This window comes from Hydra vulgaris, chromosome 02 (genome assembly GCF_038396675.1).
Source record: "Hydra vulgaris chromosome 02, alternate assembly HydraT2T_AEP".
In the NCBI taxonomy this organism is placed as follows: Eukaryota; Metazoa; Cnidaria; class Hydrozoa; order Anthoathecata; family Hydridae; genus Hydra; species Hydra vulgaris.
In genome coordinates, this window is record NC_088921.1 from 51,110,001 (window position 1) to 51,134,963 (window position 24,963).

At 27.3% G+C, this 24,963-nt stretch overlaps 2 protein-coding genes across 3 annotated transcripts in view; both read left to right on the plus strand.

The window, feature by feature from the left end:
* Positions 1-8,934, plus strand: part of LOC100203658 (hexosaminidase D) — a 50,637-nt gene extending 41,703 nt beyond the window's left edge. For both annotated transcript variants that reach the window (XM_065791301.1, XM_065791302.1), the window contains 2 exons: positions 3,212-3,298; positions 8,404-8,934. In XM_065791301.1, coding sequence (XP_065647373.1) covers positions 3,212-3,298; positions 8,404-8,584 — 268 coding nt within the window. In that variant the 3' untranslated portion in view covers positions 8,585-8,934. The remainder of the gene's footprint in view (positions 1-3,211; positions 3,299-8,403) is intronic.
* A 3,743-nt stretch (positions 8,935-12,677) lies between these two features.
* Positions 12,678-21,660, plus strand: LOC101239903 (zinc finger protein 585A). Its single transcript, XM_065791303.1, has 8 exons — positions 12,678-12,817; positions 12,977-13,187; positions 16,585-16,698; positions 16,819-17,067; positions 17,148-17,231; positions 17,317-17,500; positions 17,971-19,883; positions 20,830-21,660. The coding sequence occupies exons 1-8, from the start codon at positions 12,716-12,718 to the stop codon at positions 21,561-21,563; spliced, it is 3,591 nt and encodes a 1,196-aa protein (XP_065647375.1). The 5' UTR covers positions 12,678-12,715; the 3' UTR covers positions 21,564-21,660.
* Positions 21,661-24,963: the final 3,303 nt, after the last annotated feature.

The window sequence follows — 24,963 nt, forward strand, 5'->3', positions numbered from 1 at the left end:
TTATTTAATTATTTAATATAGTATTTATTTAAAGCGTTCTTTTTTCTATTTTTATTTAAATTTGTATAGCAGAAAAAAAGCAAGTTTTTTAAATCGTACAGGCTAACTTAAAAATGACAATCCTGTCACCGCTTTTTTGGGTGCTGGCATTAAATTTCAAATGGAGAAGACTGAGTATCTATAGCTTCAAATAGACTGTCTGCCGCCCATTTTGATAACTTAAGAAGTAGCAAATTGATGGTTCTTCTGATGTTGTCATTCAACAAGTTCCACTGATTGAGACTAGATGACCTCGGTAAGATCGAGGTCTTTGATCAGATGAATGACACCTTTCTGGTTGTGAAAGTACAGTATACTCTTCCTCATGTCCTGTAAAATTATAGTTTGAATCTACAATATCTTTCTTGCTATGTGACATGTTGCTTTCTTCTAAAGGTAGTTGATCCTTCTAGCTGAGTCAGAAGAGGCTGCTTGGGGCATTGTGATACTAAGACAATGAAAAAACGAATGTCTGGGTAAATGGTTTGATAAATGTCTGGGTAAATGGTTCTTGCCAGTGTGATGTTTTTCAGGATCTATCATGCAGATGTATAAGTTACTTGAATGGTTAGTCAGTTGATGCTAAATTTGCAGGATAGCAAACTTCATCATATGACTTCATGATATGCACACTTTTCTCCTAATTTTTTTACATTTATCTGTAACAACAGGTATTAATTATATTATATTAATAATATTAATTATATTACACTTATCTGTAACAATAGATATTAATTATAAAAATTGAAAAGCAGGAAATTCTACACATTATTTAATACTGGATATTAATGTTTAACTTATACTATAATGCATTGATGTGAATATTTTGTTTATTACTCCTTAAACTGTACACGATCAAAGTCATTGAAGTTTTAAAACATCAAGCACTTCTATATAAGGCACCTTTTATTCTAAAGCACCTCATTTTTCCTATTTACATGTGTAATGAGGTACCCAGTACTTTTCTTAATGTTTTCACAGCCATGTTGAAATATGTTTGTGGGTCTTTCACGTATCACAACACTCTTTCACAGAATACTTTTGTCCTAACAATTTGTAAAATGCTTCTGATGGGTGTAAACAACCTTTTAATTTCGTTTTTAGAAAGTATTGTTTGCTTGTTACCTAGCAATAAAATAAACCAAAGTCTTGGTTCTAAGAAATGATTCCAAGAATGTTCTAGAGAGTTATTAAACATTTGCGAGAATGTAATAGAAAGTTATAAAAACATTTGTAGAAATCTATAGACAATTTTAGCAGTTTAAGAATATACTTTAAAACTTCTTGTTATTAAATGAACAGACAAATTTCAAAATATCATTAAAGCAATAACTAAAGTTAAAAAAAGCGTGTTTTTTTTGCTATCATGTTTTTTTCACCCCAAAAAAACGTGTTTTTTTTTTGTTTGGGGGGGGGGTTTTAGAGTTCTTTTGAAGTTCTTTTGGTTTTTTGTTAGTTGTTTTGGCTATTACAGATTCTTTTAGTGTTTTTGTTTACTTTTTTTTAATGTTTCCTACTTATCTAAAATGTTTCTATTTAGTTCTGTTTGAGTATTTTAGGTCCTGTATTAGATTATATTAAAACCAGTCTGGTTTTATTAAAGTGTGAACAGAGAATTAAGGGAAAGAGTTAATAAAATACTTATTTTTTTTATTGGTAAAATGGTTAATAAATTATTTGTTCTTTTCAACATTCAAATTTTGTTTAATTTAAAATTTAAAATTTGATAAGAAACATTTTTATTGTAAGTTTTTTATTTAAAGTTTATCTTCAAAAGAATCCTGACTAGAAAATTCTGATTCTTGGTCAAGTGACTCAAGTTCTTGTTCAGTTGACTTTTTATCTTGAAACATTCATTGATTTATCTGAACTATTTATTGGTTCTTTAGGCAAGATTGGTTGTTGTGCTGCACACATATTGATTGCTTTAAGTTTTAAATTTTACGATACAAATACTAATTTTGCTGCTCTTTCATTTGTCAATCTGTTTCTTTTTTCACTGTGAATATTGGCATAACTTCTAAAACTTCTTTTGCGAACAGCACTTGTAGCAGGAAGCTGAAGAGTTCTTGCAGCTACTTCTGATAATTCAGTAGATAAACATAATCCCTTCCACCAGTTTGGAGCAAATGTTAAGTTAATAACTGTCCACATAAAACCTTTTGAAAAAAATCCTCTTTTACATGTTATTATACCCTTTGTATTTCATCTGCTATGTTTTCACCAGAATGACTTGATAAGTCTGAAAATTATTACTTTCATGTGAATACTTTGCAAACTGTTTAGTTATAAAATTAAAAAAAGTTTTGAATGCGAAGAACTAAATAAGGAGTTAAGAGTTGGAAGAGAGTTAAAAATATAAAAAAAAACTATTTATTATTTATTCTTGAAAATAAATATATATCTATATAAATTTTACCTGAAGGCAGTGATTTCCATAAAGTAAGAAAATGACACAGATAATGTTAATACAAAGTTGATAACTGCTTCTTTTCTGCTAAATGTAAAAATGTTAAAGTTTTAATTTTTAAATTATTTGTATATTATCTAATGCTCACCTAGCATTACTCCATCCATCACACTTAACATTACTCCATTACACATAACCATCCATCACACATAACATTACTCCATCCATCACTCATAACCATCCATCACACATAACATTACTCCATCCATCACACATAGCCATCCATCACACATATCCATCATACATAACCATCCATCACATATATATATCATACATAACCATCGGTTATGTATGATGGATATGTGTGATGGATGGTTATGTATGATGGGAAAATTTGGAAAATTTTTTCGATTTTTGTGGGGATCTGCTATCTTAAGAACTTTAAAGACAATCCTGATAAAATGATATATTAAATAGAAAAAATGATTATATATATATATATATATATATATATAATATCACCTAAAATCAAATTTTTAAAATTAATTTAGTGTTTAAAATAAGTGAGAAGTTTTTTTAAAAAAAACATTTTTTTTGGCCAAAAAACAAGAACTAAAATAATGACTCATCTCTAGATGTAACAATTTAAAAAAATCTCTATTTTACAATTATGTTATTCTTCACAGCAAGTATCTGAAGAACTTGCTGTTTAAACTCCAGTAATAATATACTGTTATTATTATTATTATTTTTTTGTTTAAGGTTGGATAGCTGGGTAAATGACCGTCAAAAGCATCAAGGATTTGTTAGTGTTTTTCAGTTAAATGCAGTAGCTGACTCTTTAAAACAGTAAGTTATTATTTGGAAGGTTAAAAATGTTGTAAAATAAATAATAAACTTGTAAATTTGTGAATTATTAATATTTACATTAATAGTTTTTTTAATAGTCTTACTTTCTTTCTTTTTTTGTTATTCTTTTTTACTTTTTTTTAATAGTCTATTTTATTTTATTTTTATAGGCTATTTTACTTTTTTTTAGTGGTCTTTTTTACTATTTTTAATAGTCTTTTTTACTATTTTTAATAGTCTTTTTTACTTTTTTTTTAATAGTCTTTTTTACTTTTTTAAAATAGTCTTTATTTTAAAAATTACTATTATTATTATTATTATTATTATTATTATAGTTGCAGCCATAAAGTATACATATGATGTATACATACATTGAGCAGAGAAAACACCCTAATATAAACAATTAGTTTTATAAGCGGTCATCCATAAGTATGTACACCAAAAATTTTGAAATTTGACCTAAATTGATGATTTATAACACAGGTCAACAAAAAAAAAATTTTTTTCTGGTGCCGAGCAAACAATTTGTCTTTTGTATAGCATTTCTCATTTTGATTTCAAATATGTAACTCTTTTTTTACCATCAGGTCAAGTTGTAAAGATATTTAGGTTCAAATCTTAAGTATTTAGGGTAAAGTCCCTAATATTGTCGAAAAAAAAGTTATTCAAAAGTATGTCAACCTGGGTCTCAAAAGAAGCGTATTTTCATAGAGGTTTTAGAAAACATAAATATTTTTCCTTAAAATTTATTGACAAAAAAATTATGTGAAAAATGCTAAAGACTCTTAAAAAAAAGTCAACAGAATGTTATTCACCAAAAATACACAAAATACTTATTTTTATTACAAATGAATAACATTTTTAAAATCTCTATGAAAATACGCTTCTTTTGAGACCCAGGTTGACATACTTTTGAATAACTTTTTTTTCGACAATATTAGGGACTTTACCCTAAATACTTAAGATTTGAACCTAAATATCTTTACAACTTGACGTGATGGTAAAAAAAGAGTTGCATATTTGAAATCAAAATGAGAAATGCTATACAAAAAACAAATTGTTTGTTCATCACCAGAAAAAAAATTTTTTTTTCTTGACCTGTGTAATTAATGAAATTTAATGATGAAATATAAATGAAATATAATGATGAAATATAAATGAAGATAAATGAATGAAAATGGGTTTTATTCTGATTAATTTTCAATAAAGGTCACCCAAAACATAAAATTTTAAAATTAGAATAAAAGTAGTATTTGCAGGCAGTAGCATTATGACTTTCTGAACCCTTGAATTTTCTTAAGTCTTATGGAACTGTCTAAAATTTTTTGGACTGCTCTGAATATTTTTAGAAATCTCTGATATTTTTTAGAATTTTCAAAATTTAGACTATATAAACTGCTTGATTAAGGAATGCAAATAGTTATATATAAATCTGTATTCGCCAGATGGGAGTCAAATGATATAGAAATACAATAGCACTTATTATTATTGCCTTTCAGAAATAAGTATATAAGTACTATCTTCAATCATAATGTCCTATAAGGAAATTGCTTCCACAACTGAAACAAACAAGAAGATTTGGATGAAGAATCTCGTACAACTTTATGAGTCATATAGGAAAAGAAGAACGTTATACTAGAAGAAAAATCAGTGGAAGATAAAAACAAGATACCACTTAAAATCGACAGTTATCTTAAGATGGGATAGACATTCAGACACCTTCACAGTCTGACATATTCCGATCAACTATTAAAAAAGCTATTAAACTTAAAGAAGAAATGAGAATGATACTACATTTAGAAAGCTGGCCACTGCACTTTGATGGTCACACTGCACTTTGATGGTCACACTGCACTTTGATGGTCACACTGCACTTTGATGATAAATGTATTAAAATTAAGTCTTAGTGTTGAATAATAAACAAAGAGAAGTTAAGTTATAAACACTAGATCTACCAGGCAGATTTGTTAAAAGTATAACAGCTATTCTCAATGAATACAATTTATTTAAGAAGAGTATAAAGATGGGTGTAGTGGGCAATACAAATGTAAACACTGGAAGAAGGAATGAGATTGTCAGTCAGTTACAAAGACATTTTATTGAAAAGAAACTGGAAAAACCACAATTTATTGGTTGTCAACATCATGTTCTGTCTATCCCTGGACTTGTAAAGAATTATGAACAGCTCAGGAAGAATTTCAAAAATAGTAAAGAAGTGATTACTGCAACAGTTGTTCCACTTTTTTGAGGAATCTGGAGTATATCCTCAAGTGAAGTTTTGCAAAAATGCCTAGATTAAATAATACAAGATGGAATTCCCAATAGTACTAGCTCTTTTGGTATTTATTCTTTTACTAGAGAGAAGAGACTCATTACTGACATTTGTAGATTCATCTCTTATAGATGGGCAGACCATGCGGTAGTGGTAGAGCGCTCGCATAAGCGTTCATGTTTCGGAGTTAAAGAGTTGGGAGAGGGTTATAACCACAAGTAGCCTCCTCGTCTGTAGTGGCCTTCTTGGCCTTGGGGAGGTGAATTACAATAAATTAAAAAAAAAAAAAAAAAAGGTTTACTGACCGAATGTACAATGCAGATGATGTTAAACTCAGTGAAAAAAGGTTTTTGTTGACTCAAAAAAGGGGTTGCCTAAAATACATGTCCGTCTTATTCAGGGCCAGTGTATAAGGGGTAGCATATGTGTGCATAGAGGGACACTATACCCCTCCCCTATACCATACATCCTTTAATGGTGGTAAAGTAGGATTTTTAGTCAAAAAATTAATTTTTCTATTGATTACCTGGCAAATTGGGGACAATAATGAGGCGGTATGGTTTTATTTTATTTATTTTTTTCAAATTGTTATCTTGTTATTTATTCAAAAGTATTTAGTTATTAACAAGTACTAATTTTGATAAATTAGAATAACAACATCACTAAAGAATTTTTTTTTAATTAGTGTGTACATACTTTTATAACCCTCTCCCCCCCCCCCCTCCTCCACAAGCCTTCATATGCTATTTAAAGACCCCCTCCTCCCCCTAAGAGCGTACATAGTTTTTGGACAACCCCTAAATATTTGTTCCAAATTTTTTCCACAACCAGAATTCTGTGTGCTCTACATGAGGTTAGATGTAAAAATGACTCTCAAATCATGCACTTTAGCCACACTTCTTAGACATTTATACCTTAGTTATCAAAAAGTAATTGTAATGAGGTTGGATTGACTGTAATGAACAATACAGTGTTTTGAAATGTTTGACATAAGTAACCAAGCATTTGATGACTCATGTACTACGCGCAGACAATTCTGCGTATCAACAAGATTAATTTATGATAAAGTTTTTAAAAAAAAATTATTATCATTGGTAAATATCTCAGAAGTCTTAGTAAGTTGAGCAAGATTATTTGTGTAGAGAATAAAGTGAAGTATCAACCCAAACAGAGCTGGTATTGTTAATTCTAACACATTGCTTTCTGCTAAATAAAATGGAAATAATCCATTGTAGAAGTTTGCTATTTATTTCGAAAGATTCTAATTTTAACACTCTGTTATGAGGTACAGAATCAAAAGCTTCAGAAAAATTAAGATAAATTACATTAATAAACTGGTGAGATTCTATGGAAGACAAAATAATATTAAGTCTCTTTTAGATTAGTTACACATGTCGGTTTGTAGAGAGCATATTGTTTTTGTTGATGTGCTTTAAAATTTTGTTCTTTAGAAGTTTTTAGAAGATTTTGAACGCAACAGAGGTTATTGAAAAAGGTCTAGTTTTCCGCAAGTAGTTTATCTCCTTTTTTTTATAGACTATTCCAGAATTAAAAGATTCATGAAAGATTTTTGTAAGTGGAATTGCAAAGCTTTTGGCACATAGCTTAAGTATTAATGTCTTAAATAGAGTTCCATAATAATGTCTGAAATAGAGAAATCCAAGTTGTCATTTTAAATACATTCAAGTTTAATATCTAGTTTTTTAATCCATTTAAAATTTTCAGACCTTTCAAGAGTAATCATAGATTTGAATAGAGAGTTCAGAATATCAAGTAAATCAGGAAGAGTTTCAATAATTTTACCTCAAATACCTTAAGAGAATGAATTCTATCTTTATTTTTTAGTTGTTTATTAATATATTGATGCAATAAAGTTTGATATTGAATCATAATCACCTTTGTTGTAGTTAAACAATTGAGATCCATTTCTGGAAATGGATCTGAAACTAAGAAAAAACAATAAATACTAAAGCGACCCTTAGTGTTATTACCTAGTATAGTATTAGGAGACAAGTTTAAAATAGAAATACTGTTGTTGGTAAGTAACAAGTCTAACATTTTTTTAGGAACCATAAGATATCCATTTTGGCGATCTTTACAATATAGATTATACCTATTTATATTTGGTACTGAGTCATTTCAAAATTGTGTTTTAGAAGCAACAATAACATGATAAGTGTTCTAGATGTTGAAATTAAACTGGCCATTTTATTATCAAGGGATGTTGCATTAGTATAGTAACAATCAACACTGTATTTTGTTTTACTGTTTTGGTTTGTTGGTAAAAAATGTAGTGGAAGAGTAGTAATGCTTATGTAGTGGTTTGTATACTCTTGAGTTGGACAACTCAGCTGCTTTGTATACCTTATAGAAAGGACAATTTTTTTAAATTGATATTACAATTTAATTCATTACACTTTAATCTTAACATAAAGTTTATTTATCTTTCAGCCGCAGTCAAATCTGTGCTTATAAAAACATTTTTGTAATTGTTTGAATTTTTCTACTCTAAGTGGGTTTCTTTTGTTGCTGTAAGTGGGTTTCTTTCGCTACTGTAAATGGGTTTCTTTCGGAAACATCAGATAGTTGATGATAATTGATTCAATTTTTTTAATCGAAGCAATTTTCTTAATCAAAGCAATTTTTTTAATTAATAGATGATTCTTTAGAAGGTTTAATACATTTATGTAGTTAATACATTTTTTTAATTAATAGATAATTGTTTAGAAGACATGTTTTTTTAATACGTTTAACAAATTTATGATTTTACTTTATTAATTTTTTTAACTTTTTAAATTTTTTTTAATTGTCATACTTTTTTACTATTTTTAAGATTGATTCCATCATTTGGAACCTTTCGAAATAAATGTTTTAAAACTATGGCACCATACTTCTATGAGCATTCCATTGATGAATGGGTCAAAGATAAAATTGATCCTTATATTTTACTGAGTGATTCTCTTAATAAATCTGTGTGGAATTTTAAAAGGACATTAGTTAACAAAAATGTTTAGTTTACTAATATTATTAACATTTGACTTTGGTTAGATTTTTATTTGTTATTTAATTTCTCAGAAGTAATTCTAAAGAAAATTTAAAAATATTTATAATGAAAAAATTTTCTAAAGAAAATTTTTTCATTATAAATATTTTTACTTTTATTTAATTTTTTTTTAATAAAAGTTTTTTATTTAATGTTAATAATTGTGTTTTTTATTTGGTAAGAATGTATTTTGAAAGTTATTTATGCTATTTATAATTTTTCTTGAATGTTTTATATTCAACATATGTTATTTGATATTTTGAATATTTTTTTAAAGAGTTTTTCATGTATATTTTTGAAAATAATATAAATGTTTGTATACTTTTTTTTTTTTTTTTTGGTTGATGAAGTAAATTTTATTTACTAGTATATGTGAGTGTATAAATATATATATATATATATATATATATATATATATATATATATATATATATATATATATATATATATATATATATATATATATATATATATGTGTGTATATATATATATATGTGTGTATATATATATATATATATATATATATATATATATATATATATATATATATATATATATATATATATATATATATTTATTATTTTAGTAAAATAAAAAAAACTTTTTAGTTAGAAAAACATGTTTCAAACTTACAAATTCATCATCAGTTTAAAATGACCAATATAAAATTTTTCAATATATAGGTTACAAAGTAATTAAAAATCAATTAAAAATTGTTGTTAAAAAAAAACTATTTATAATACATAATTAAAATAAAAAATATAATACAAAAGAAGTAATAAAAATACAATCAAATTTAAAGTTAATATTCATTACACAAAAGGTATTTTACAACAATTTTAAATGGATTTTTAATTACTTTGTGACCTATACATTAAAAACTTTATATTGGTCATTTTAAACTGATGATAAACTTTGTTAAGTTCGAAACATGGTTTTCAAACTAAAAAGTGTTTTTTATTACACTAAAATAATAATATCATTTGTGCTCACCAGACCTTTTGGAAATATATATATGTACATATATATATATATATATATATATATATATATATATATATATATATATATATATATATATATATATATATATATATATATGTATAGATATATATATATATACATATATATATATATACATATATATATATATATATATGTATATATATATATATATATATACATATATATATACATATATATATACATATATATATATATATATTTATATAAACACATATATATATATATATAATATACATATATATATATTTGTATAAACACACACACACACATATATATATATATATTTATATAAACACATATATATATATATATAATATACATATATATATGTGTGTATATATATGTATATGTAATATAATATATATATATATATATATATGTAATATAATATATATATGTATATATATATATATATAGATCTATAGTTTGTTGGCTTTGGGAAGAGCGGAAGGAAAAAAGTGATTCTTACGCCAACATATACGTCACTTTTAATTACTTTTAACTTTCGTCCAACATTTCCGTGTTGGACGAAAGTAAAAACCATTAATTTAATTACAAATTAATCGTTTTTTAAAAAAACCACAAAAACGCAAATTTAATTGACCAGAATGTTTTAAAAACATTGTGAATGTTTTTAACAATATAAACAATGTTTTTATTTTATTTTTTTTAATAAAATGTTTTTATTTTTATTTTTTTTAATAAAATGTTTTTATTTTTATTTTTTTTTACTGAAAATCATGCGCGGAGTGTTGCTACATCGACTATCTTATAGCCTGACTCGCAAGGGAGTGCTGCTACATCGACTGACAAATAGCCTGACTCGCAAGGGAGTGCTGCTACATCGACTGACAAATAGCCTGACTCGCAAGGGAGTGCTGCTACATCGACTGACAAATAGCCTGACCCGCAAGGGAGTGCTGCTACATCGACTGAGGGTTTGGTTAGGGCAGGCAGTCTATCATTATTAAAAAAAAAAAATTCCGGTCTTGCATTTTAATTTTTACTTTTTGTCAACAAAATATCGAAAAAACTTTCGGACAACATCTAAGGGTTGTATATATATATATATATATATATATATATATATGTAATATAATATATATATATGTATATATATATATATATATATATATATATATATATATATATATATATATATATATATATATATATATATATATATATATATATATATATATATATATATATATATATATATATATATATATATATATATATAGATCTATAGTTTGTTGGCTTTGAGAAGAGCGGAAGGAAAAAGTGATTCTTACGCCAACACATACGTCACTTTTAATTACTTTTGACTTTCGTCCAACATTTTCGTGTTGAACGAAAGTCAAAACCATTAATTTAATTACAAATTAATTGTTATATAAAAAAACCACAAAAACGCAAATTTAATTAACTGGAATGTTTTTAAAAACATTCTGAATGTTTTTATAACATTCTGAATGTTTTTAACAATATAAACAATGTTTTTATTTTTATTTTTTTTAATAAAATGTTTTTATTTTTATTTTTTTTAATAAAATGTTTTTATTTTTATTTTTTTTACTGTAAATCATGCGCGGAGTGTTGCTACATCAACTATCTTATAGCCTGACTCGCAAGGGAGTGCTGCTACATCGACTGACAAATAGCCTGACTCGCAAGGGAGTGCTGCTACATCGTCTGACAAATAGCCTGACTCGCAAGGGAGTGCTGCTACATCGACTGACAAATAGCCTGACCCGCAAGGGAGTGCTGCTACATCGACTGAGGGTTTGGTTGGGGCAGGCAGTCTATCATTATAAAAAAAAAAATTCCGGTCTTGCATTTTAATTTTTACTTTTTGTCAACAAAATATGGAAAAAACTTTCGGACAACATCTAAGGGTTCTATATATATACATATATATATATATATATATATATATATATATATATATATATATATATATATATATATATATATATATATTGATTATCCATTTTTAATTTTTCCATTGTCAGGTCAGTTTTAGGTTGTTTTTTTAAAAAGTTGTTTTAAAGACTGGAAAAAATTTAAAAAGTTTTTTTATAATTATTTGATAGACTGCCTGCCCCAACCAAACCCTCAGTGGATGGAGTGGTTCTTTGTAGCAGCAGGTTATAAGATAGTATATGTAGCAGCACTCCCTTGAGAGCAGGCTATAAGATTAGTCCATGTAGCAACATTCTGCACATGTTTTACAGTATAAAAATAAAAACGAATGTTTGTAAAAACAAAACAAAAAAAACATTCAATATGTTTTTAAAAACATTCTAGTCTATTAATTTGTGTTTTCGTGGTTTTTTCAAAAAAAACTATAAATTTAATTAGTGTCCACAATTAAATTAATGCAGTTTGTTATAATTTTGTCATATTCAATTTCATAGAGTAGTTGCTTTACTATAGGAATATATATATATAAATATATATATATATATCTATATATATATATATATATATATATATATATAAATATATATATATATATATATATATATATATATATATATATATAAATATATAAATTTTATTTTAGAGTGCTGAAGGTAAAAAATAATTATTTTGACAACAAATACGTCACTTTTAATTACTTTTGACTTTCATCCAACATTTCCGTGTTGTCGTAAAGTTAAAACCACTAATTTTCATGTGACTTGTCATTAAGCAAACTTGTATCCTTTTTTATTTTATTTATCTAGTTATTTTATTAAACAATGTTTTAGAATTATTTCCTGTCTTCATATTTTTCAGACTCGTACAGTTTTTTAAGTCAAATTATCATTTGCTCTTTGACTCTCTTTTTTGCTTTCTGTTAACTACCAGCCTAATTAGTGATTGCTTGGGAATTTGTTTGGAAAAAAAAAGTAAAAACAGCACTAAGCTAATTTGAATTATTTTAAAGGGTTTGAGCAAGCAGTCTATTAAAATAAAGAAAAGTCTTTTTTAAGTTTATGTTAAAATTATTATTTAGCTAAACAGTTCAGTTTTGTTGTTATTTCTTTCTAGACAGCTAAAAAAATGTTTCAAAGTAATAAAATATAATATGTTAAAAGAAAGTGATGATTTGTTAAGTAAGTCTGATGAACCATATAATTCAGCTTTTCTTGGTGCAGATCTTGAACTTGATGGGTCGAGAAGACGAGAGGTATATTTGTTTTTTGCACTTAGCATTTCCAGCACAACTTTTACACTCTTAATTTTATTTGAAAATTTATATTTTTATTATTTTAGTTTTAATTCTTCTTTTTTTATATATATTATATATTTTATATATATTTAGATTATATATTTTATATATATTTAGATTAGTTTGTATCGAAATAATCAAATTGTTTTGACTGTTGAGCATGGTGTCACTCTTGGCCTGTTAAAACTAATTTACTCATCTGATGGAAAGTTTTGTGGAACTTTGCAAGGTGTCAAAAGTCGATCATCTGACCTTGGGGAAGTGGCTTCTGTCATCTTATCTGATGAGCGTGTTCTTGACAGAGATGAATATGAAATTATAGTCCAAGGTTTTATTTTTAATTGTTTTAAAATATGCAGCAATTTATAAGCAATTTTTTTTAGATTCTGCCTTGGTATTAAATGTTTTTAAAAAAACCCTTTTTTTAAAAATTGTTTTTTTAAAAACATTTTTTTTTTAAAAGAGAAAAACAGTTTTTTAAACATGGAACTTTTGTGTAGTAGTGTTTAACTACTCAAGTATTTTTTTTTGTACAGCTAGAACACAAATTTTAAATTCTTTTTCAATTTAAAAAGGAGTTTTTTGTGTGTGTGCTTTTACATGAGTTTAACATTACACTACAGTTAGTATCTGTTGTTCATTAATTTTCAAAGCTATTGTCTTTTTTAATAGATTGTTCATTACATTATGTAGCACATCCAGTAATTGATTGCCAAAAATATAAATTCAGCATTTAATCAATAATCTTGATGAATTTTTATATTTTATTTTATATCTGTTGGAGCAGTAACAGTTTTGAGGTAAGTTAATGTTTTTTATAATTTGTGTGGATTGGAAGCTCAGAGTTTAATAAAGTAATTATGAAAAATCAAATTGAAATTTACTCTACAAAATCAATACTTATAGGTGCATCATAAAATAAATTTTGTAAAAAGTTCACTCTTAAAGCATAATTTTTGCAGAATACTTTATTGCATAAAACATGAATAATTTGCAGAATACTTTGTTGCATAAAGTGTGATTTTTATGATTGCAGAATATTTTATGAAAGTAAATTAAAATGAATTTTATTTGAGTTGAAGTTTGACCTTTGAACCTTGTGCGGGGAGGATTCATAGAAGGTCATATTCAAGATTAGTTGATGTTCTTGATGATTAAATAGTGGTTGCTTTTTATCAAGATTAGAACATAGATAGGTCATCAGTAAATAAAGCTAATTTATTGGTAAGGTTTTAAGGATATCAATATTGTACCTAAGATGGAACATTGTGGTGTCCTTAAAGATAATGGAAACTTTAAAAAAGGTTGTCCATCATGACTTACTTTAATGCTGTGGTTGGGTAGTAAATATACTTTTTTTTTTTTAATTTTTTCTGATAACACCATATGAAATTTAGGAAAATGGTTTAAAATAAAAAAGTTTTTATCTTGGCTTTGAGTTTGTGATTAATACTTTATAACTTTTACTATAAAATCTTTAATGATAGACTGCGGTTAAACACCTATGGATTTTTTACTCTTTTTTGGACTCTCTTTCCCCCCCACTTAATTTTCATGTAAATAGTTGGAAAAATATTCACGTAAAATAGTTTTTGATGAACTAAACAATAATTTTGCACATAAATTAATTGTATTTACATGAAATTTTTAAAAATAAAAAACCTGTTTAATAGATTTTAGAAATATTTCAGACTCCCCATTTGACAGAGAAGAATAGCTGTTTTAATTAGAAATAATTGTGATTAAAAATAATCATGATTCTTAAATAAGGAGTAGCTATTACTAAACTAATAAAAACAAAAAGCAAAATAAAACTACAGATTTATTTACAATTTTGAAAAAATATTATGAAAAATGCAACAAAATTAACAAAAAATATCTTTTTAAAAGCATAGATGCCTCACCCACTCTCTCCCCCACTTCCTCAACCACTCTCTCCCCCACTCTCTCCCCACTTATTCCAAGTTTTCAAAATAAAGTATGAAATATGATGTAAAAGTATAATGATAAAGTTTTCCTGTCATTTCTCAATTGCTAATTTAATAAACATAATATAAATATCATTAATTACTAATTTAATAAACAATTTAATGTGATATAATTTAACAAATAATCTTATACCATAAAATTCTAATCAAAGAAGACAAAAAATAAGTATAACATAAAAAAGATAGAAAAGAGTTTTTATGTTTTTTAAGAGATAAAAATTTTTTTTTTCTATTAAAGCTATACATAAAGTGATATTAACAAAAACTAAAATTATTTTACTATTTCTTATTAACTTTACTTTGGCCCAAATCAGTCTGTTCTCATAACATTATGTTTGCAGTTGTTTTTATATGCTGAATCACAAATGGGGTATGTGTTTTCTTCTACTACTTAAAGTTGTGAGTGCTTTTAACTTAACTTTAAAAAAATCAACAGATTTAGTTTTTGCAAAAATATAATGTATATAATATATATTATAAGCCAAAAAATATTTTCAGATATAAGATTATATTACTCTCATTTCTGAAGATATTTTTGGCTCTGCAAAAAATTATCCAAAATAGCCCTTTTAACTAACTGTAACATCTGTTATTGATCAATTTAAAAAAACAGTATTTTAAATGAATTTTTTTTTACACTGTATAAAAATTTATTGATAGAATTGAAATTTCATCGAAAAACGTTTTAGCATTTTGAAGTAGTGACCATTTAAAACTTCTCATTTGGGAAGGGGAATTGTTTAAATTATAAAAACTTGGCTTCGACAAAATAAAAAGATTTTTAAAACTATTTTAAATGTACTTATGTCTACATAATGCTTACATAAATAGATTTTTTTGGTCTTTTTAGATGAGGTTAAGTTTTCCTTTTATAGGGTGTTTGAGGTGCCAGAAGGAAGAAATAGTTTAAAATTTTATTAAAGTTACTTATAGTAGTTGTCATGTAAATGTTTTACGGTTATCTTTTTACAATTTTTTACTGCATTTTTGTTATGGCAATCTAAGCACTGTACAAAATAAATAAAAATATAGCTAAAGTGTATTTAAAAAATTATGCCTCTGTGTATTTCCTACTTAATTCTTGTAAATGCTTTGTTTACTTTATTCCATCCGCTGCTTTTGTTATAGTTTTTTTAACTGCATTAATTTTTGCTTTATTCAAACAATTTTTTGTTTTGGAGTTGGAAACCTATAACACTATGTTATTTTTTTAAAGAAAGATTTGCTAAAATAAATTACATTTTGATTTTTTTTGATTGAAGAAAAAAAAAGTGATATCTGTCATCGTTTGTTTAAGTCATTTTTTTTTTTTTTTTTAGGTTATCATCTAGTTAAGTTCTGTTTGTTAGACAATTTAAGTTGTATTGTTAAAATTAAATTATATAAAAGTTTGTAAATGTGCTGTTTAAAAAAAAGTTTTAAGGTTTCAGGTGATGAGATTGTTAATACGTTAAAAACATGAACAGTTACTCAAAAGCACCCATCACTATTCAATATTCACTAATGCAATAATTTTACTCTCAATTTCAGTTGAATTCACTGATGCAATAATTTCACTCTTAATTTCAGTTAAGTTCACTGATGCTTTCATTTTACTCTCAATTCCAGTTAAATTCACTGATGAAATAATTTCTTTATTGATAAACTGACAATTTGATGGTGATGTTTTATTAAGACATTCTTTTTATTTTATTTTTTATTTTCATTTGTTGTAAAAAAAAATTTTTTTTTTTTTAGAAAACTCACGTAGTTTTTTTAATGCAAACTCTGTAACTTCACTCAAAAGTACTTTTGTATCTGGTTCCCAGCAGAGCAATACTTCTTTTGTTAACAGTAATGAGAAGAAAATAGGTATGTGCTATATTTTATTTTAATGAATTAACTTTTTTTTTTGAAAAAGATTTGTTTTTAAATAATTTTTGTGTGAGTTTATTTACCAAAGATGAATAAGTTCCAATTTTAATTTTTTAGGACAGTTTGTATGTGAGTATTGTCACTTACCTTTTGTGTCTAAAGCAAAATTTCTGCGACACCGTCGTATTCACACCGAAATCAACCCGTATGTATGCGCACATTGCAATCAGTCATTCTCACATCACTTGGAGTTGAGAAAACATCGTGAAGAAACACACATGACAAACAAATCTTTTAAGTGCAACTACTGTCCAAAATCTTTTGCCACTAGAGCTGAACTCAGAGGACACTTATGGCGACATACAGGTTCAAAAATCATCAAGTAAGCTCTATTAGTTGATTTACTCTGATTGTTTATTACATTTGTTGTCTTTTTTCATTTTCAGGTGAAAAGAATCATAAGTGTCGCATTTGCGGAAAAAGTTTTGCTACTAAAGGAAATCTTAAGCTTCATATTGATAAACATATAGGTTTGATATTTTTTATGTAGATTTTGTTGTATTGTTCCCAACACAAAAGTTTGACTACAGTGAAAGTTATCAAGTTATTTTTCAGGTATTCACAAGCATAAATGTCCTTTTTGTCCCCAGCGCTTTACTTCGCATTCTTCACTGGAATCCCACATGGCAAAGCATACTGGGATGAAAGCTTATAAATGTCGATTTTGTACAAAAAGTTACGCACAAGCAGGTCAGCTAACAGCACATGAAAGATTACATACTGGTGAAAAGCCTTTTTTGTAAGTCATTGTGTTATAACTTTTTCTTAGATGGGTTGGGTTTTCAATGGGATACAAAAAATACGTATATCTTCTGAATAATATGTAAAGGAGTATGTGTGTTACTCGAAAGATGTCGATTTTTATTTCTAAGGATGGCAGTTTAACCCAAATTTACCTGCTTAAAACATGCAAAGTAATTTTCAAAACTGTATTATTTTCACTATCACAGTATTTTTCTAACCCTGCGGCAAAATGTAGAAATGTAAAAATAGTTTAATATTTTTTATTCAAAAATAAAATTAAATTAAGATAAGTAAAATTGAGTTTATATCATTTAATAACAGATCCCAACTCTAAAATTGCCATTGTTAGTAATTGAAGGTCTATTCACTATACCTTTTGAATAAAACAGTCTTTGTCATCATTACAGTTTGCTAAAAATATACTGTCATGTATAAAATGTGTTTATAGTTTTTTCCAAAATGTAGGTGTCAAGTATGTACCAAGGGATTCAGATTGAATTCAACTCGACTAGCACATGAAAAAAGACACACAGGTGTGCGTCCTCATATTTGTGAAACATGTGGTCGATCTTACGCGATGCCTGAACATTTAAGACGTCATTTAAAAACGCACGAAAATAGATCAGATCGACTTGTATCTTGTCCTATTTGTAAAAAAAAAATATTTGCAGGGCGTAATATTCGAAAACATTTAATTCGCCATCGTGAATTAAACTTATCAGATATGCAGGCAAAAGCTATTGCATCTTCCCTTAAACCAGATTGTACTTCAAATAAATCAAATGATGAAATGAAGTTGCCGACTTGTTCAGTTTTTTCAATTAAAAATTCAGTACGACCACCTATAAGATGTTTAGAGTGTAATGAAGAAGTGAAGTCCGTTCGTAAACTTATTGAACACCTTTCAGATGTTCATTACCATCGTGAGCTAAAACCATTAGAGCGAAAAGAAATACGGCTACGTCATGGGTTGCAAAAACTAAATTTTTGCAAGTATTGTTCATCTCATTTTGTTGATTACCGTTTACTTCGTTCTCATGTCCTTGCCGAACATTCTGGATTTAGTGATGAAGTAAGTGCTTCAAAAACCTCCAGAAAAAATATTAGTCCAGCATACAAATGTCCAAGTTGTTTTTCATATTTTCATCTTCGTTCAACTTTAGATGAGCATATTATTAAAGATCATTTAACAACAGTCATAGAAGCTGATTCCTCTGTAGGATCTCTGCTTCAATTTCAGTGCTGGTACTGCTCAGTAGTTTTTGAGACTCCTGAAGATGTTGTTTCTCACATGACCAGCGAGCATGATAGCCTAGAAAGCCTTAGTAAGCGCGTTGAAATGTCGGAAACAGGTGAAAATACAGTCACTTCCTCTGGATTATGGACATGTCAACATTGCCCTGTAAGTTTTAAATCAGAGACAGAATACAATTCCCATTTGATCTTGCATCAGTCTACGCGATCTCCTATTTCATCACAAGATAATTTGAAATTGTCTAGCGATTGCTCTGTAGCTGAATATTCTAATGATTCTCTAAGTCAATTATCTGATTCTGGAATAAACATTGATGGAAATATTGATGGAAAGGATTCTGCCGGAAATGTTTTAGATGTGTCTGAATGTGAAGCGTCAAACCGTGTTGTCTATGATAACCAAGATGTTAGAAATAATAAACAGCCACCAATTTTGGAAAATCTTGGTGAAACTTCTTTAATTATGAAAACTCAAATTTTTAGCGATCCACAGCTCATTCAAGAGGATCAAACAGTTGAATCAATCAAATCTTCTAGTAATGACAAAAATAGCTGTGTATATTCCGATAACGAACCATTATATGAATTTTCAAATATAGAAACAAATACGAAAAAACAAAACAAAAAAAAGATTTCAAAGCACTTACAAAATGGAAAACTGGAATACTGTGGTGTCTGCTTTCAATCTTTTAAACAATCAGAAATTCAATCACATTCAAAAAAGTGTCAAGGAGAACAAATTGTTCCTTTTAGATGCTGGTTTTGTACGTTGACGTTTAATAGCGCTGAAGAAGTCGTTGTTCATATGACTAGCCAGCATGATAACCTAGACAATTTAAGCCGAAGGGTTGAGCTTGTTGAAATAAAAAACATGAGTTCTGAAAAAAGTAATGATTTAAAATCTTTGCAAATAAATCAGTGTGACATTAAATGTCCGATTTGCCATAAGACATTTTTTAACAAAGAATCTTTTGATATACACGTTGTGACGCATGATCATTATAAAGATATTCATATTGCTACTCAAGACTTGCAATCTGAAAAAGATAAACTTTTAAAGGTTGGCGCAGAATTTTTAAACAAGAACCGCCATCACTTGCCTTCTGAACAATTAAACGATCAAGGTAAATTGTTAACTTATTTTAAACTCCTAATTTTTTTAAAATTACTGTTTTAGAAATTGTAAAAAGTTTGTTTCTTTTTTCGTTTCTTTTTTTAATATTCAGCAAAATTAACCTGGAAAATTTTACAAAAAATAAAAGGTAAATTTTTAGTAGGGCAGGTCCGTACTTAAATAATCATTTCTTCAAACAATCATGCATTTGAGAAACCATTCATTGACATAACTATATTTTTAGCGTTTTAAAAAATTTGTGCTAAAAAGGCTTGAAATAATGTGCCAAGATTTATGGTATTTAGAAGAAATCATAACTTGTCATCATACTTTGGGTAAATGCGAAAATGTGTTAAGTTTTTTGGCATTTGGGGATTAATTTGCTTGGTTCTAGCAACTGATTTCTATTAACGACTAATGTATGGTGTCATAAATATATCGTCATAAAAAGCATCAACAAAAATTTATGCTATTTACGACGATTCTCATAATTATCGAACAATAATAAAACTCAAAAATGTTTTAATCAAGGCTAAAAATTATAGCAGCAGCGAGTTATTCATTATTATTATTTATTATTATTATTCATTATTAGCGATGATTTAAAGATTTTTATGTAAAACAGTTATGAGTCTTAAAACTTTTGCTTCAGTTATCACCCAAACATTCTTATACCATCTTATATATATTATAATATTGCATTAAATAAAATCAAAATACTTTATTTATAATAAGTATTAAATAAAAATTCACGTTCTGCGCACTCATCTTAACCCTTTGTCATTTTTCAAAACTCTCCCTCTGTCATTTTTCATCATACGTTACTTAATTGATTCACGATTAAAGTAAGAAATTAGTTTTTTTTTTTTTTTTTTTTAATATCTATTGTTATGTATATACATGTTTTGATTAAATGGTATTTTTTATCAGAATGATTTTTTTTTTTTTACATTTAGCTGTTGATTTAACGGTATCGCGTACATCCACATCTTTATTAACTACATCATCTCTTAATGATATAAATATTACACCCGAACTTTTAGAAAAAAGTTTCCCATTAAACTTAGCGAATTCCAAGAAATTCTACAAAGACGACCCTAAAAAGATATCAGAAAATAGCATTATATTAGCTCAATACAGAAATGGGCTTAACATTGGCGTAAATATGTGCACCCATTGTTCTAGGGTGTTCTGCGGGAAAAAAGCTCTAGACGTTCATACAATGAAAATGCACGGCAAAGAGTACCTGCAGCGTCATTTAACGACTCCTAGTGCTTTCCCTTTCTCGTGCTGGTTTTGTTCTTCTGCATTTCCGACCCCGGAAAAAGTAGTAGAGCATATGACAAACACCCATGAAGATTTAGACAAGTTAAGCAAGCGAATTGAAGAACAAGAAACGCCTATGCTTTTTAGTACAAGTGTACCTCAGACAGAAAAAAGAAAGCAATCGACTAAAAAGAAGTATACTGCTATTGCGCCGCATAAAAGTATGTTGACAATGTCCTCTATTAGCGATAGCTCAACTTTACAAACAGTTTTTTCACAGTCTTCAGATATTTCTCCGATAATAAATACAGATAGTATCCATCAGCCACCTCCTGGATACAAAATATCGTACGCGCTAGCTTATGTTCCAGTTTTTGTACCAGATAACGATGGCGACGAAATCAAAAGTAAAGAAGACCAGTAAAAATTGTCAACGAAAAACTTGTTCTTTACTTTCTGTATATATCTCCAGCATATTTTTTCTATACTTGAATTTTGCCTAGAGTTTCAACCTGACAAAATTATTTTTAAGCTTTATTATAAATATTTTCAACAATTTATTTTAACCTTGTGTTGCGTCATTCAAATGATACTGAAACAGTAGAGAAAGATAAATTAAAATGTCAAATAAGGGGTTACCAATGTGTTACGTGGCATTTTTTTAGTAGCTGTTATATATATATATATATATATATATATGTATATATATATATATATATATATATCAACTGTTAAAAAGGACTAGATAAACGTCTACTGCCACTCCATCCCACTCCCCATTTTCTTAATATAGTAGCAGGTTCTTTACTAATTTTCTAAAATTGCTTTATTATCAATCATTATGCATCTTTTTTTTTTTTTTTAAATAATAGTTTATTATGACCTCAACCACCCATCCTGTTTGTTTTGCACCGCAAAATTATAAAATAATTGTACTAAACCAGCGACATTGTTTTTTCTAATAATTACAATAATTGTTTATTCATAGCCAAGTAATTTTAAATAAGTTAATTTCTTGACAATAGCAGTATATTTTTAACAACAATGATTTGCGTTGTTAAACAAAGTCAAACTGTGCTTTAAACAGTCATGCTTTTATTTCGTTTTTGTTAAACAGTTCTCCACGCGGAAACTTTTATTGTACTAACTTGTATTACATTTACAGCAATTCCATGACACGCGTTAATGCGTTTTTAATCGAGAAAATAAAAGTTTGTGGTATTTAGATTTTTAAAATAAAAAATAGACTTTATTATAATATTGAAATAACGTAACTGTATTATAAAAAATAAACTTTTCATAATTTTTTTAAATATTTTTACAGATACAGCTAAAAATACGCGCGTCACAACGTGACATGATTTATCACGCCGTGACGCTCTCAATTGTGCAATAACTTGTAAAATAGAAAGTAAAAAGTTATCCTAAAGAACATATTTTTTTACCAAAATAATATTAATTTAAAATATTTTTTATACGCATAGATATTATAAAATTGTATTTCCTCGATAAAAGCAAATCGAGGCATGTGGAATTGCTGTTTATTGAAACTGGTATTAAATTCAAGTTGATCAGTTGACGTGGTACACGAGATATCTGTACTATCGTTTTTTTTTTCCCGGTTGGTTGACATTGGAAATTTTTATTCTCTTGATTATTGATGTAACTTCTAAAATTCTGATTTTCAGTGATTTTTTGCCGTGAGGATTTTTCATTAAATCAAAAGTTAAATTTAAAAGAAAAATAATACATTTCGTTATTAGTTATTTAGATATGTCGCCTTGTAAATTCGAGTTTACAAAAATAGCATTGTTTTGATTTTGAAAAAAAAATGGATACAGCCATGGATTTACAAGAGATAAACGTGCAACTCGTTTCCATGCCTAATAGTGCGTTTTCTTTGTTACAAAACCATTGTGTTAAACAAAATCGATTATTTATGTAAACAGTACAAATTAATATACTGCAGGCCAGAATTATCAAAAAATATTTTAACTTGAATATAAACATATGGTCATGTTTATAAGGATTTTTAAGGCCAAAGTGTTAATTTCCGGGCTCAAGTAAGCATCTCTTTAGGTTATAACTTGCACATAAATTCCTTAATTGTTTTTGAAAGCTACTAAGTCATTCATTAATTTTATACAAAAAGAATCATGTACATACAAGAGCCTGGGAAGGACTAGGCTGCCAAAAATGGATTTTTGCGGTTAATGTGCTTTTTAGATTATCCACAATAACCGTGGCCTAAGGTCTGCCATAAAATGTATAAGATAAATTATTCATGTTTAAGGTTTCCTTATTCTTCCAAAATCTTAAAAAAAAAATCCTTGTGCTCAAACCTGGTAAAAAGCCTGCAGAATTCCTAGGAAGTAGACTTGTTTTGCCGCATTTTGGACTTACAAAACACCCTAGCAACGGTATAGATATGCTCAGCAACGGCTACTTTATATGTTTAATAATTAGTAATCTAATAAAAATTATAACAAAAGACATTTTTATAAAGGAACTTCACAAGCTTGATAAAAATTATTTTCTAAGCTTTTTCAATGTAATGAAATACTTGACAAACACAAAAAAACTTGTCTAGTTTTTGTGTTTGTTTTCATTGTTAATAAGGAGGTGATCCACTGTAAAGGGTGGCAACCCTCCTACATCAAATAATGGACTGTCAATTTTTGGCTGAAGAAAACTGACCTGCCTTTGGACAAGAAAACCATTTAGCAGCTTCAAAAATATTGCATCAGTGGTGTGGAGAATTTTTACAGTTTCTCTTATCATTTTCTGATCGAATAAATAATAAGAGCAGAACGAAAAAAAAAGTACGAGCGCAGTCAGAGTCAGGAAAAGTAGTTAATGCAGAACTAATAAATCAGTTTAAAAAAATGACATTGCACAAACAAGCTCTTTAGTCAAGCAATCGAGCACAAATGATTGGATTCAAGTTCAAAAGTCAGGACAACGAACTAAAAAGCCAAGCGATCAACTTATAGTAGCAAATTCTACTATAAATGAGTTAAATGAACGTAAAAAGAGAGCTAGAAATATCATTATTTATAGAGTGTCAGAATCCAATAAAGTTTCTTTAGATAATAAAGTAGCTAAAAACAAAGCAAAAGTCTTGGAAATATTTACAAAAATTGGTGTTCAAGACATAAGTTTTGAGAATGTGAGATTAAAATAATAATTATTATGTACTTCGCCTCATAAAATTTGAATTTGAATAAAATGTATACACACAACTGGGGCAAGAAGAAGACAAATTCAGTCTTATCGCCAAGCCCCATTAAAACAAGAATATAAATAACAAAAAAAATATTACAAATATTAAAAAATAGAGAAGAAATTTTTTTAAGTCGTTATCCAATAGTGTGTTCCATAATTTAAGTTCTCTAATTACAATCGAGAACTTAGTCGCCGAATAATATGATTTTGATTGAAAATAATTATTTGAAAAACTTGTTGGGTATAAGTTATTTATTTTTTCAAAAAAATAAGTTGAATAAAATGGGTGCCATTTATTATCTACTTTAAACACAAATCTAAGAATATGGTATAGATTAAGTTGAAATAGATTAAGTATTTTGAATTTATTAAAAAGAATTTTTGTGTGCGAGAAGCGATTTCCAAAAATTCTCGCAGCGTGTTTTTGTTTATTTAGAGGCTTTTTATTTTTAGATACATTAGTGCTGCACCAAGATACATCAGTGCTGCACCAAGATACATTAGTGCTGCACCAAGCAACGTTGGCGTAATTTAGATAGCAATGAATAAAAGAAAAGTAAATGAATTTCAAACAATTTTGGTTTAAACAACTGTTTAGC

Coding starts and splice junctions, on each gene's coding strand:
- LOC101239903 (XM_065791303.1), top strand. CDS start 12,716: ATGTTAAAAGAAAGTGATGATTTGTTAAGTAAGTCTGATGAACCATAT. Junction 17,232..17,316: donor TCATATTGATAAACATATAG/GTTTGATATTTT, acceptor GTTATTTTTCAG/GTATTCACAAGCATAAATGT. Junction 19,884..20,829: donor TGAACAATTAAACGATCAAG/GTAAATTGTTAA, acceptor TTTTACATTTAG/CTGTTGATTTAACGGTATCG.